This window comes from Coregonus clupeaformis, chromosome 34 (genome assembly GCF_020615455.1).
Source record: "Coregonus clupeaformis isolate EN_2021a chromosome 34, ASM2061545v1, whole genome shotgun sequence".
Classification (NCBI taxonomy): Eukaryota; Metazoa; Chordata; class Actinopteri; order Salmoniformes; family Salmonidae; genus Coregonus; species Coregonus clupeaformis.
Window position 1 is genome coordinate 34,668,832 of NC_059225.1, and position 14,744 is coordinate 34,683,575.

At 47.0% G+C, this 14,744-nt stretch overlaps 1 protein-coding gene across 1 annotated transcript in view; it reads left to right on the plus strand.

Moving 5' to 3' along the window:
* Positions 1 to 14,744, plus strand: part of LOC121550056 (transcriptional activator GLI3) — a 173,733-nt gene that overhangs the window by 154,183 nt on the left and 4,806 nt on the right. Inside the window, exons 8-14 of the mRNA XM_041862164.2 lie at positions 2,019 to 2,238; positions 3,260 to 3,373; positions 4,778 to 4,918; positions 10,869 to 11,018; positions 11,755 to 11,919; positions 12,417 to 12,695; positions 14,180 to 14,591. Of these exons, the coding sequence (XP_041718098.2) occupies positions 2,019 to 2,238; positions 3,260 to 3,373; positions 4,778 to 4,918; positions 10,869 to 11,018; positions 11,755 to 11,919; positions 12,417 to 12,695; positions 14,180 to 14,591 (1,481 nt within the window). The remainder of the gene's footprint in view (positions 1 to 2,018; positions 2,239 to 3,259; positions 3,374 to 4,777; positions 4,919 to 10,868; positions 11,019 to 11,754; positions 11,920 to 12,416; positions 12,696 to 14,179; positions 14,592 to 14,744) is intronic.

Here is a 14,744-nt window from a genome sequence, read left to right on the forward strand (position 1 = left end):
CATTGATCAGCGATCTGGAAGGAGAACCTGATCAATCACATGCCGCTGTGGCCCCAGTGACAGGTCCAATGATAGGGCCCCCAGACTGATGAGTGATATGACAAGCAGATGGGCCCCCAAATGCGTCTTGGCCCATTGATTTCCACTCGGGGCCGGTAATAAGATCAGCAGACGTATGGGGCCGGGCTGAGAGGCTGAGAGCAGGCGTCAAGGAGGCAGGATGAATTGAGGCCCGCCACGCGTGACTGCTATTGAACCATAGACCTGTGTTTACCTGGCGCTACCTATGTTTATAGAGAGAGCTTATGCGAAGGTGGGCAATGGGAGGTTTGGATGTTGATTTAATCTATGATGTAAGTAAAATAGTCAATTAATGGTACGCAAACTATCTGCACTGACCCTATCTTGCACTGACCCTACGCACACTCACTAGACTATATATACACACCATATACACACTCACTCACACACACTACATTGACACTCCCACACAAAACCCACACACATAACGCACACACACTCAGACCAACACAGCACAAACACACATCCACACATACACATTACTCACACACGCACACTCTTACACACACTTTTACACTCATCATTTGCTGCTGCTACTCTGTTCTTTATTTTAGTCTTATTGTCTATGCTGATGCTTAGTCACTTTACCCTGCCTTTCTTGTACATATCTACCTCAAATACCTTGTACCTCTGCACATTGATCTGGTACTGGTACTCCCTGTATATAGCTCTATTTTATGTTATTCCTCTTGTGTTACTATTTTTATTTTTAAACTCTGCATTGTTGGGTAGGGCTCGTAAGAAAGCATTTCACGGTAAAGTCTACACCAGTTGTATTCGGCGCATGTGACAAATACAATTTGATTTGATTTAAACATTCTCACCTCAATGTAGATCTATGAGGAAGGAAGGGTCTAGGTCTTTCACAGTAGGGGAGAGCTAGCAAGCAGACAATGCAATGTGAAGTGACTGTTGTAGTTATATACTAAGTTATAGGCATGATTATACTGTTGCTATTGTATATAATTTTGCTTTATTTCTGACAGAACCCAGTCATTCTGTCATTGTCTCCCGAGTGGCGCGGTGGTCTAAGGCACTGCATCGCAGTGCTAGCTGTGCCACTAGAGATCCTGGTTCGAATCCAGGCTCTGTCGTAGCCGGCCGCGACCGGGAGACCCATGGGGCGGTGCACAATTGTCCCAGCGTCGTCCAGGGTAGGGGAGGGAATGGCCGGCAGGGGATGTAGCTCAGTTGGTAGAGCATGGCGTTTGCAACGCCAGGGTTGTGGGTTCGATAAAATAATGTATGTGCTAACTGTAAGTCGCTCTGGATAAGAGCGTCTGCTAAATGACTAAAATGTAAATGTCAGTGTCATATAGTTTTTACAGTGGAGGGATAAGTTAATATAACCAGGATTGCAAAATGATAAGGTTCCCCAAAATTTTCTCGGATTTACTTCCCTTCAGATTCCAAGAATCCACCAACAGGGATTTCTGGAAAACCTGGGAATTTTGGGAAAGTTACCAGAATTTTGCAACGAAGTAATAACCGTACATTTTTTAAAACTTTTATTTTACCAGGCAGGTCAATTAAGAACAAATTATTATTTACAATGACGGCCTGGCAAGGGACCACAACAGTAATTCACAGTGCTAACAAGCTGAACATTCATTGGCAGGGATTCACCTTGGGCCCCGTGGTTTCAGTGTTACCAGAGCATCACATCTCCTGTCAGATGAGGAGCTAGCCAGAACAATCCATTTATTCACCCTCTCCCTCTCTTTCTCCCTCATTTTGCATCATTGCTATTGCAAATGCCGCTCAAATACATCAGAATGTAGTTTGTTAATGGTACATTAATTGATAACTTGCTAAATATTGATCATGGAAAAAGGTTGTTTTTTTTGGGGGGGGGGGGTCTGCACAAAGCCTTGCATGTGGGATGTTCCACCCTTTCTCGTCTACCAAACCCTGATTGTGATATTGTTTCCCTCCAGTCCGGCATTGAGTTTCGCTTACCCTCCGAACCCTGTGGCACTTCAGATGCACCAGCAGCTGCTTGGTCGGCAAACAGGGATGGTGGGTTCTGCGTTCGGCCACAGTCCGCCCCTCATCCACCCTTCCCCGGCCTTCGCAACCCAGCGGCCCGTCCCTGGCATCCCTCCCCCTGGCCTCACACCCAGAGAGCGCTCCGTCATCTCTAATGAAACCTCACAGGTGAGAGACTCCTCCCTCCTCCGCGGCAGACGCCTCTGCAATTCATCATCCCAGGTAATAGATAGATAACACTGCCATGTGCTAGCTGCGTCTGCGGTAGCCTAAACAGGCACAAGGCTCAGACAGGTAGAAACAGGCTCCCCTCCGTGCTCTGGCCTCATGGGAGTTGCGGTCCCCTGGATGTGTTGTTTTGGACTGGGAATATTCGTTTTTGAACGCTCTGTTTCACATGAAAACTAACACGGGACTTGTTAGCATAGGATCCCACCACTGACACCATTAATCACACAGGAGGAAACAGGGATTAAAACGGAATATTGACATGGATGGATCCCGCAGTGTCTCTCCATGAGGTAGTTGGTGGATGAGATCTCTCATTCAAGGTAGAGAACTGACTATGTAAACGTATCTTCTCAAACTATTACACAATTCTGTCCAGCTCATAGGAAACAAACAGAACCATATACTACCTTACCGATTTCATATTTCTAGTCCAAATAGGACAAATACAGTCTCACTGTGTCTATAAGCAGGATCTCAGTGGCTCGAGTGTCAAGATGCCCCACGGTTAACGAGAAATTACATTCCAGATTCCCTGAGTAAACATTCTGAGAAGGCCAGTAGCACAGATCCGAGCCAAGGAATCTCTCCTGTTTTTCCAGGCCAGTTCAGTTTTCCTTGTTAATTTATTTTCCTGGCTCGCCTGCCTTGTAACAGGGAACTCCCCTTTGGCTCTCAGGCCAGGACCAATCAGGCCAGAGTCGGGTCTACCAAATGTAAGGTCAGATAGGGAACTGCTGTATAGAATCATCTTATTCAATGGCCTCGAATTAATAGATAACAGGCTGTACTATGCTCCCTTGTAGTTGGATAAACTAGATGCCTTGAACAGTATCATACAGGATGTCGTCATACAACTGCATGTAAATGTTATTTTCTGCTCAACTTTTATGGTCATTCTATTATATAGTATGTTGAATTAATTTTGAATGAAGTGATGTTATTGTGGTTGTTCCCACAGACCAAACCCACCAGTGAGTCAGCGGTGAGCAGCACAGGGGACCCCATGCACCACAAACGCTCCAAGATCAAACCGGACGAGGAGCTACCCAGCCCAGGGGCCCTAAGTTGCCAGGTAAATGTAACTTCTCCACCATTTATCATATAGTCCGATGAACAGGTATGTTTATGGTATTCTATGTTCAAAGATGAGATCAGCAGATGAGATGGTTTACTGCGTCGGCAGCAACAGAATAGGATGTGGTGCTTGTACTGTTCAATTCTGTTCACAAATAGAAAACACATACACACGTGTGCACACACACACACAACCACACACACTCACTCAGTCACTCTATCAGATGTAGAGCTTTGGGGCCAATTATGTGATGTATTGTATAACTGTTTATTTATTTGCCTGTTTCATTTGGCTGCCTGTTCAAGCTGCCACCTCTGAAGCGATAAGCCCCATTGATCTTGGAGGCACCAGAAGGAAATTGTTTTCCTTTTAATCAGATGCTTAAGTGAATGGAAAGAATTAGAGAAGTTAGACTGCAGGTTTTCTAAAGGGCTCTCTGTGTGCTTGTGTCTGGAATGATGCCTCTAAAAGTGGCTCTGTGCGCATACAATGGAGGCAAGCCTGTAGAGAGATCCACATTCTGTGAATGAAAGTCCTCTTCTCTCTGTTCCCCTCCTTCACACACTCTCCTAACGCCATGGCAGGCAGGTACTAGCAGTTTTTACAAACCACAACTTAGCCTAGAGAGAAACCCCTGTACTCTCCAGGCTGCCCAGCCATGTAATGCTAACGGTAACAGTGAAATACGTCTACACTAATGGATTCCTGAAATACTAATACAGGCCCCAGACCTGTCATAGATCAACTGCCAACCCAGAGCAGAGCTTTCAGTGCTACATTTCCGCTCCCAGACTCACCTTCTACTCCCTGCGTGCCGAACAGGGCCACATTGGCCAGATTCACTCGATTACACCGGTGGGAAAGTGTAACTAAATCAGCCTGGTGGATTAGGGGAGGATATATTAGGGGGAGGATAGATTAGGGGGAGAGAACGTTTTGGTTGTGATATGACTGTGGACTTGAATCAAGTGTGTTTTGAACATAATGTGTAAACAGTCTTTTACCTAACCATAGTATACAAATATAAAAATCAGACCCATAAGTTCTGAACTGACTGTATATACAATATTTAATATTCTGCAGATCTCTGCACTCTTACTCATCTCTCATGTCTCAACGGTTAACCTCTTGGATAACCAGGTCAATTTAGTAAAAGACCACTTTGTCTCACCTGACAAAATAGAGGTGAAAGGTTAAATACTGGATACAAACCGGTAGTCCTTTAACTGGTTGCCTGTCAGTGCAGTGTTGGGCCATTGCTTTAACACTGTCAGTGTTGGGTCCTTGCTGTAACACTGTCAGTGTTGGGTCCTTGCTGTACAACTGTCAGTGTTGGGTCATTGCGGTAACACTGTCAGTGTGGGGCCATTGCTGTAACTGTGTGGTGTTTCTATACTGTAGGACCATCCGGATGGGATGACACTGGTGAAGGAGGAAGGTGACAAGGACGAGAGCAAGCAGGAGCCAGAGGTTGTGTACGAGACCAACTGCCACTGGGAGAGCTGCCACCGGGAGTTTGACACGCAGGAACAGCTAGTTCATGTGAGTACCTACCAGGACACACTGGGGAAGTAGCCTCGATTTGCAGGAGGCAGAACCAATATGACTATGGTGTCTGGCTTCGCTAGACTCCCTCTAACTCTATCAAGTTCAAAAGCTTTATGGTCCATTTAGAATGCAGATACTGTGCAGATAACAGCACAATAAATAGGAAACAAGTTTTAGGAGTCTATTTTAGGAGCCCTCAACAAGTCAACTGGTCCTATAGTTCTCCTGGACATTGGCTCCAGCCCTAACACCCTCTCTCTGGTCCAGCAGTCTCTTCTGTATGTGCAGTGTTCAGCGTTCAGTGCATAGTGTGCTGCAGCCTACAGGCGTTGAGTAATGCCCCTGCCGGATTCCAGATTGGTTTCGGGGACGATGGTTAATGGGCTCAAAGGCTGCCGAGTACGTCTCTGTTGGGCTATGGCGCTAACTGATTTGGCCGGTACTGGCTCGACTCCAAGCCCTGCACAATCAGGCCGTAAGCCTTACACTCTTCTGTACCGTACTGGCTGTAATATACTCCCCCCTTCTGTCATACAGCTCCTCACACCGCCCAGGAGATGGATGACGTTCATCCTGTAGAGCCTGAGGGCCTATTCTTAACCAAAATATTAATGATATTACAGTAATACTGTATCTATTACAGTAATACTGTATCACAAGCACTACGACGCCACTTACACTGATGCTATTACTGCTGCTGCTACCGCTGGTGCTGGACTGGTCTCCCCTGTGAGCTGCTCTGTTCTGCTTACCACTAGGCCCACTGAGAGGTGAGATTTGACTTTACATTCGTGTTTAATACATGAGAGCTGGAGCTGAGCTCACACAGCTCACCATTTCATGTGTGAGCTGTGCCAAGATTTTCCTCTTGTAGGACAATAAACGTGATTCTGATTCTGATTCTGATCAGCACACATCAGAAGGATCCCCAGCTCTCTACGGCTGTCTATCCCGTCGTCTGACATTGCAATCCGCAGCCGCGGCAGTATCCCCTATCTATAATTGATATCCTCAGCTCAGAATGGGCTGCCTCCCGCGTTTGAAGGGCTCTACTCAAAGGTTGAGGATCTTGACAACTTCTTGCCCCTGTTTCCGGGGACAGGGGGAGTTTGGCTGAGAGATGGTGGGGGGGGGGGACATTCTCATTGTCTTTTCCCCTTACAAGCTCACGCATTTGCTCTCTGTCATCTTTTTTTCATATGATATTTTATTACTTAATTTATATGCCCATGCAGATAGGGGGAGGGACATGTTAATAAAACTATTCGCCTCTAATTCAGCAAGCAGAGAGAAAACCCTCTTATCTCCCCACCCCTTCCTCACCCCCACCTCCCATCAGTAATGGGATAAGTACAGTATTTGGACCACATTGTCTCTCCTCCAAATCCGGGGATATCACTTCCCCCCTTTTTTCAACTTGTCTTCTAGAATGGCTATTGAGAAAAAAATCGAATAATATAATTTGCTTCCAGTCTGGCTTTGATTGGTAGTGTGAGATGAAGTTACCCTTTATGTACTGCAACGTCATTTTCAGTTCTAATACATTTATGGATTGTTGAATTGTTTTCTATCGATTGTTCATTGTCGATAGTCTTTGATATTAGTGAGGTAAAAACTTTAAATTAAACTGCTATTTGAAACAAGTGAGGTAAATTATACTCTATTTGAAGTGTTAAAAAAGTGATGGTTACGAAGAAGAAGACGAAGAAATCCCTTTTTAGTTTTTTGCTTGGCCTAATTCTAGAAATAAAAGGTTCCGTGCACCACCCTCATTGCTTTCTACCTTGTTCAAAAGCGTCTCCAGCCTCGCTCCTGATGCATATTTTTACACTCTACAAACGCCCTCGCACCATGACGCGCTGCGCCGTTCCTTTATCATCCGCGTTTAAGCGCTCTCGGTGCCGCCGATAAGATAAACATCGCATCTATGCAATTTAGCTCACTTATCTGGCCTTCCCACTCAGCAAAAGCGAGGCGGGTGTCAATTTTAGGTTGCTGTATTTATTTCATTCATTTCTCCTTCTCTCTCCATCACTTATTTGAACTCTGCCTCTCTACATCAACCTCCAGTACCTTTTTTGGCATCACTATCTTATTTTCTATTTCATTTTCTCTCCTTGCCAAGGGAGCACTTTTAAAGATAAGGCGTTGGTGCTGGATTATTTAATGTCTCTGTCTGAGATGTTTGTGGGGGTTTGAACTGGGGGGGTGGGGGGGGCTTTGGAGAGATGTTACGGAGACTAAGATGGGGGGATACAGAAAGGGTCTCAAATGCGGTGACCCTGAGACGGGGTGTGTGTTTGTGCGTGTGTATGAGATTGTGCGTGTACGTGCACACAATCCGCATATGCATGTTGAGACAGTAGCGGTCAATTTACATTCCCTTCCACCTTGATACTGTGCTATTCTGGGTCATTTCCTTAGGTGGAGCTATAATGTCCTTGTTCTAAGGAGATGGAGATGGCGTGATGTTAGCGTTAGCTCCCCCAGTATTCAAGCATGCTGTACGGCGGTGTTTGCGGCCTGGGTGCCTCCTTGGTGTTGAGGGGAGATAAAGTTGGGCTCAGTCAGAACGCGGCCCCCTCTCCCGCCTGCTGGCACAGCCCTTTAATTGGTAAAATGCAGATTATTTTTTGATCAGGAGAAGGATTAGGCACCTTATCTGTCTGGAGTATCTTACTCCAAGATGAAAAGGCTGTGCTGAATTACACATTCAAATTCTAACCCCCCTCGCTCCTTCACTCCCTCACTCTCCCCCTCCCTCCTTCCCTCCACCTCCCTCCCTCCTTCCCTCCATCTCCCTCCCTCCTTCCCTCCATCTCCATCCCTCCCTCCCTCCCTCCATCTCCCTCCCTCCTTCCCTCCATCTCCCTCCCTCCCTCCTTCCCTCCACCTCCCTCTCTCCCTCCCTCCTTCCCTCCATCTCCCTCCTTCCCTTCCCTATTTGTCCCTCTTTTTTTTCTTTACACAAAGCGCTTCAGCAATTGACATCACAAAAGAGCATATGATTTATTAGGCTCTGTTTGATAAAGCTAAACGGTGTTGCGGGTCCCACAGCTTAGTGAAATTGCCCTTGTAAACAGGCCTTCTTTTCATGCATTCTAATGTATGAGGTGTATATACCAGAAAGAGCTTGATAAGGAGACACTGTTGATGGATTTTGAAGTCGGGGGAAAATTGAGGAAAGTAGCTAAGTGTTGAAGGGATTCTGTGTATCTGGTGTCAGTGTGTTTATGTGCATGTGTAGCTAAAAGATGTGTGTGTAAATCCATAAAATTACATTTAGTCTGAAAGTAGAAATCTAAAAACCATTTCCTTTAGTATATGTAGTAGCTACATGTCCTATACAAATAGTTCACGTCAAATTGTGTGTGTTTGTATATCAGTGTGTTACACACTGTATTATTGGTATGTCAGTCTATACCTGTAAGCATATGTGTACTGTAGGGTGTGTGTGTGTGTTTGCATGCCTGTGAATGTGTATGCACTCTGTGCTCATCCCAGCCAGCGCATGTCTCCCTCCGCCTGTCTCCCTCCTAAATCCATCTCGGTGGCGTTTTTACAGTGTGTTGGCCGATAAACTGGCAGGGTGAAAATGAAAAACTAGCTAGCATGCCGCCACCACCGCTATCAGCACCTGTTTGTCCATTACGCCAGGGCCAACACTGCCTAACCATACGCTCAGCATGGAGATTATTGATTCATTACAAATTGCCATTAGATCATGACCATTAGTGTCGTCTCCTCTCTGTCAGAACGGGGCCCCATGCATCACGACCGTCAGCGGCCCCTGGTCATTTGTACGGGCTGGCGGGAGGGACGAGGGGGGACAGGGGAGTGTGTGCCAACAGCACAGCAACACCGGGGCGCTCCTATCACTCTCAGCCAGGGGATATCGAACGGCGCATGGTGCAGACTGATCGCTTGCCACAGGAATTCCCTCACAGAGACGGAGGGGGAAAAAAGGAGGAGAGGTTTTCCGTGTTGTGATGGGGAAGGGATGATCAGTCTGAGGGAAACGAACATCCACGGCCCTCGATCTTACCTCCCCAATTGTTTCCTCTCTGAAAGAAACCATTTTTTGTCACTCCAAAATTAAAACGTGTCAGGTTGAATTGAATGGAGGGCCTTTGTTGATACATAAAGTCAATTGGAGACAGAACTTAACGATTGCATTGGCTAACATATTGATGTAGTTGTGAGAGCAGGGCAGGGCAGGAAAGTGCACTTGGCTGGCGAAGAGATGCCGGTTTTAGTGCACTTCTTTTGTCATAGGGGCGGTGTAGGACACTCATGGCTCCCACTGCATATGAGGTTAGTTAAGTGCAATTGTTCTGAGACTTGAGGGCCCATGGGGGCCTTTCTCTTGAAGTAAGGTCAGACTTCATAGGGTGCTGTCTATTTGGGGGTACATCCCCTCCTCTGATGGCAACAAAGGGCTGTGACGGTGCCCTTGTCAGGGCCCCACTGGCCTGTGTGTTGGGTTACTAACTGGCCAGGGGGAGGGGCTCCTGGCTGGGGATAATGCTGCCTTTGTCTGGGGACCGTCATGTCTGGAGGTGCACGGCCAGTGACACACTAGCAGTTCAAACAGTCATGCAGGCACACACACACACACAGGCAGGCAGACAGGCACACACACACAGACACACACTTTTCTTGGGGCGGCAGGTAGCCTCGAGGTTAGAGCGTTCGGCCAGTAACCGAAAGGTTGCTGGTTTAAATACCGGAGCTGTTAAGGTGAAAAATCTGTCACTGTGCCCTAATTGCTCCAGGGGCGCTGTGCAATGGTGACCCTGGCTGTGACCCCACTCCCTGTAGGTGTCTCAGGGGGAGTTGGGATATGCAAGAAACACATTTCCACTACACACTTGTGTGTAACAGGACAAATATAAATTATTATTATTATTCTATTTCCCTCTCAATTCCTCTTCTCTCCTGCTCTTCCCCTCCACTGTTTGGTTTGTTAAAGTCTGCTACAAGGAAATATAGAGATACTCTAACAACAGTTTGTTTCTCCCAGACATTTAAGACCTCTCAAAGTCAAGTCTCTATCTTTCTTTCCCGTTCCCCTCTCTCTCTCTCTCTCTCTCTCTCTCTCTCTCTCTCTCTCTCTCTCTCTCTCTCTCTCTCTCTCTCTCTCTCTCTCTCTCTCTCTCTCTCTCTCTCTCCGTTTTCCCCCTAAGGCAAATGTCTCTCTCCCCCCTCTCTGTTCAGGAATGTAATAAGACAGGTTCCTTTTGTTCAGGATATTGTGTCTGTCTCCTTGGGTTTAAATTGCTCTCGGAAAGGCCCTTCAGAGGCCACCACACTACACTGTTGTCTTTGTGAGAGGGCCAGATGTTGACTTCTTCCCCGAGGATTCCATCTCTGTCTGCCTTTTTTTCCCTTCTCTTTTTCTTTACGGCTCTCTCATCCTGCCTCAAACAACCACTGCCACCACTTACCCCTTTTACTGGTCAGTGTGTAAGACAGAGAGAGTTGGAGAGAGAGAGGGAGTGAGAGTGACAGAGAGAAAGCAGGGGAGAATCGGTGCTCACTAGATACTGTATAATGCTTCGCTGGAGTTGTAAAGCCATGGAATTTGAAACGCTTTCCTCCCTCACCTCCCTCACCTCCCTCTCCCCCGTCCCTCCCCTCCTCCTGCCCCCTTAAGCCTCAGATTGGAAGTTGTCACGGCAGCACAACTGTCAGCAGGAGCCCCATGTGATGTGAAGTGACAGGGTTTTATTTGAAAAGCCTGTTCATATCGGACACTGAGACTCACAAGTCTCCCCTTTATTCCTCAGAAAATACGAATGAAAGAAAAGGAAATGGAGAGAAAGAATATGAAAGAATGGTAACGGTAGAGAGAGCAGGAAAATTAGTGGTAAAACAATGATGGATGAATCAATTGAATCCTAATCCAGATTAACCTTTGACCTCTGCTTGTTTTTTCTTTCAGCACATCAACAATGACCACATCCACGGGGAGAAGAAGGAGTTTGTGTGTCGCTGGGACGAGTGTTCGCGGGAGCAGAAACCCTTCAAGGCCCAGTACATGCTGGTGGTCCACATGCGCAGGCACACCGGGGAGAAACCACACAGATGCACCGTAAGACCACTCCCACAACACTAGAGCCCTGCATGGGCATGACTTTTAAGCCCGAGCCCTACCCATGCCCGCGACGTTCAAGCCGTACCCTCCCCAGGCCCGATTGCTTCTGCCAAATCAGAAATCACTTCCACCGTTAGTAAATCCATTAGCTGCTCCTATCTGTCACTCGCTCCCTGGACGCTGCTCGCTCTGCATGCGCTCTGCTCATGTCGCTTTGAGTCTGTGAGTATCCATAGCAATGGCTCCAATTGGGCTGCTCTGCTCAATGAAGAGACATGAAAGAGCAGTTACTTTTCACTCTAGACTAATTTCTCCTGTCTTATATTTGACGAGGTTAAAGCCATGTAATGATCTTAGTCAGATATGACTGTGCTGCGCAGCAGAGCACGGGCAAATGGCTCAGCTTCAAAATGTTAGTGATCAATTTAGTGATACCCGAGCCCTGCCTGTACCCTAGTTATTGATGAAAAAACAGGCCCTACCCGTCCTCTAACCCGATGTATAATGTTGGGCCCCGTCGGATGTAAACGTTTACTTTACATCCGTGGGCTTAGATATAGGAATACATAAAGAGATAGTCGTTGTTAGATGGTTGTGTGATGATGGTGCATCCTTACATTTAATCAACAATCTGTCACATTACTGCATAGGTCAGTTATATTTCTGGGGTAATTGTTGTCTCCCAGGATGACGCAGAGCTGTGTTTGATTCTTTTTCTTCTTCTTCTGTGCAGTTTGAGGGCTGTCCCAAGGCCTACTCTCGCCTGGAGAACCTGAAGACCCACCTGCGCTCCCACACTGGAGAAAAGCCGTACGTCTGTGAACACGAGGGCTGCAACAAGGCCTTCTCCAATGCCTCAGACAGAGCCAAGCACCAGAACCGCACACATTCCAACGAGGTACAAACACACATGTTCACTCACGTGCGCACACGCACACAGTACATGTATGCACTCACGCAAGCGCAGGGAAATACGCGCGTGCGCACAAACACAAACAAACACACACACTCACACACAGACACAGCTCAGCAACAGGTCATTTCCCTACACCACTGAATGTCTGTGAGCATGCTGTCCATTGCTGGAGGCCTTTAGCAGCAGGTAGCCTAGCGGTTAAGAACTTTGGGCCAGTAACTGAAAGGTCGCTGGTTAGAATCCCTGAGCTGACTAGGTGATAAATCAGTCAATGTGCCCTTGAGCAAGGCACTTAACCCTAATTGCTCCTGTAAGTAGCTATGGATAAGAGCGTCTGCTAAATGACTAAAATGTAAAAATGTAGAAACAGAAGCGTCCCCATCTACTCCTTCCAGAACATAGAATTAAATAGAACAGTATACTAATATAATGTTCTATACTAATAAAATAATACAATATAATGTATATGTATGTTCCAGAAACCCTACGTGTGTAAGATCCCTGGCTGCACCAAGCGCTACACAGACCCCAGCTCCCTACGCAAGCACGTCAAGACCGTGCACGGGCCCGAGGCGCACGTTACCAAGAAGCAGCGCGGCGACACCTACCCACGACCCCCGCCCCGGGAGGGGGGCAATGGACAGGGCCTGACGCCAGGGCAGCTGGGGGGGTACGCAGACCAAAGGGAGTACAACCACTCTACCTCGAAACAGGACGAATGTCTGCAGGTCAAATCCATCAAGACAGAGAAACCCATGGTGAGCCCCTCTCTGAGGTCACATACTGCATAATGGGATAACCATAGAAATAGAATTACTCCCGCTGGTCCACCCATCACGGAACATTGAATTGAATGGGGATGCCCATTCTAGTAATTATATTTCTATGGGGTTAACAGCCCAGCTCTATCTGAAATGTCATCCTAATACAGTAGCTTCTAACAATGCTCCATCCAAATCCACTTTAACTCTAACTGTGTAATATACCGTGATGCTCACTTAAACCTAACCTGATTACTGGGACGTCAGCCAGGGATGTGTACAGTGCGTGTGTTTTCTGTGTGATCTAACCTCTTACGAATAACCCTAAAACGAATGAATTTTTTCTTCTGTCCAATTCTCCATGCATTACTCTTCCCTCTCTCTCTCTATGGACAGTGGGTAATCAGGTGAGATAGGTGTCCCTTCATGTTGCCATGTCACCTTGTAATACCCATTCAGCCTGTTGGCCATTTTCCTCTTCTCCTCTATCCACGTGGCATCAGCATTTAGTCATCTTTACAAAGCTGTCCTTATTTTGGAGAGTAACGTTTGCTCAAAGGAAGTTATATGCCTTGGGGCAAAACAAACTGTATTTCCAACCGTTTCCAATAATGTTTATGTGTAGAATGCCCAACACTGCCTAGGCCTCTATGGTGTAGCCCAATGCATTGGGTGGAACCAGGATGAGATGAGACTAGGCCCATTCAAACTACAAATTCTTGTTTTGCAGTTTTGTACGATGCAAAAAAAGTAAAAAAAATGTCTCTTCACTCCATTTGGGTAAATCAGAGTAAGGCCTTAGTCAGTCTGGAACGGTCCATTAGATGGCACACGGGGAAGCATTACTAATTCATTTCACATGGTTTACAGAAGAGAAGACATTGGACAAACCCACAGCTCTGAGAAAGTAAAGATTGTCTGTGTTTACACATATCGTAATGACAGTTGAATGCAAACCTTCTATGGTTCTGTGGCCTGTAGATTTGAAGGTGGTATTTGACCAGACTGAATGCATTAATATGATCAATTATTGTGTTATTGTTTACTCCTGTGGAAAGCATGTCCCAGGCAGCTGCATCACATGGTGTCATTGTGTGTTTTGATCATATGGCTCAGACCTTTAAGAAAATAAAATGGTCCTTAAAGTGATACTTCGGGATTTTGGCAATGAGGCCCTTTATGTACTTTCCCAGAGTCAGATGAACTCGTGGATACCATTTATATGTCTCTGCGTGGAGGAAGTTGCAAACTAGCTCTAGCGCAATTGCTAACTAGCGTTAGCGAAACTACCTCTAACTTCCTTCATACTGGACGCAGAGACATAAAAATGTGAAGTATCCCTTTAATGTGTCCCATGTACTTGGTAATAATCGAGCCTCCTGTTCTTCTTCTCCTCCCGTCTTTTCTTTTCTCCTCCCTCTTCCACCTGTTTTCACCTCTTACTTGACACTCGCGTCCCTATTCCCCCCCCCCTCCGGCAGACGTCTCAGCCAAGCCCTGGCGGTCAGTCTACATGCAGCAGTGACCAGTCCCCCGTCAGCCCCTATCCCAGCCGTGGAGTCCAGCTTGCTGTGAGGGGAGGGGTGGGACTAGGACTGGGCGAGGGACTGGGAGAGGATGAGGAGCTGGAGGACGAGGAGGAGGGGTTGGAAGAGTTAGAAATGGGCTGTGACGCCCCCATCATGGACTCCACGGTGTCGACAGCCACGGCGGCTACGTTGGCGCTGCAGCCGAGGAGGAATGTGGGCCGACCCATGAGATGGATGGAGCATATGAAGATGGAGCGGCTGAAGCAGGTGAACGGAGGAGGAGCCCCCATGCCCAGGCTGGGCCCCCTGTCACCCACACCGCCACCCAAGGGACCTGCCACGCTGCCCGCCATCCTGGGGAAGGGTAAGGACCCACCATGCTCATATCCACCACCCTGTCTGGGTCCTCTGAGGCTATACACAAAGAATAATAGTGTTTCATTACAGGGACTTAGTTAGGGTGTGAAGTGTGTTTTACATGCTGTACTCCATGGGCATTCAATATCAGTATTAAACG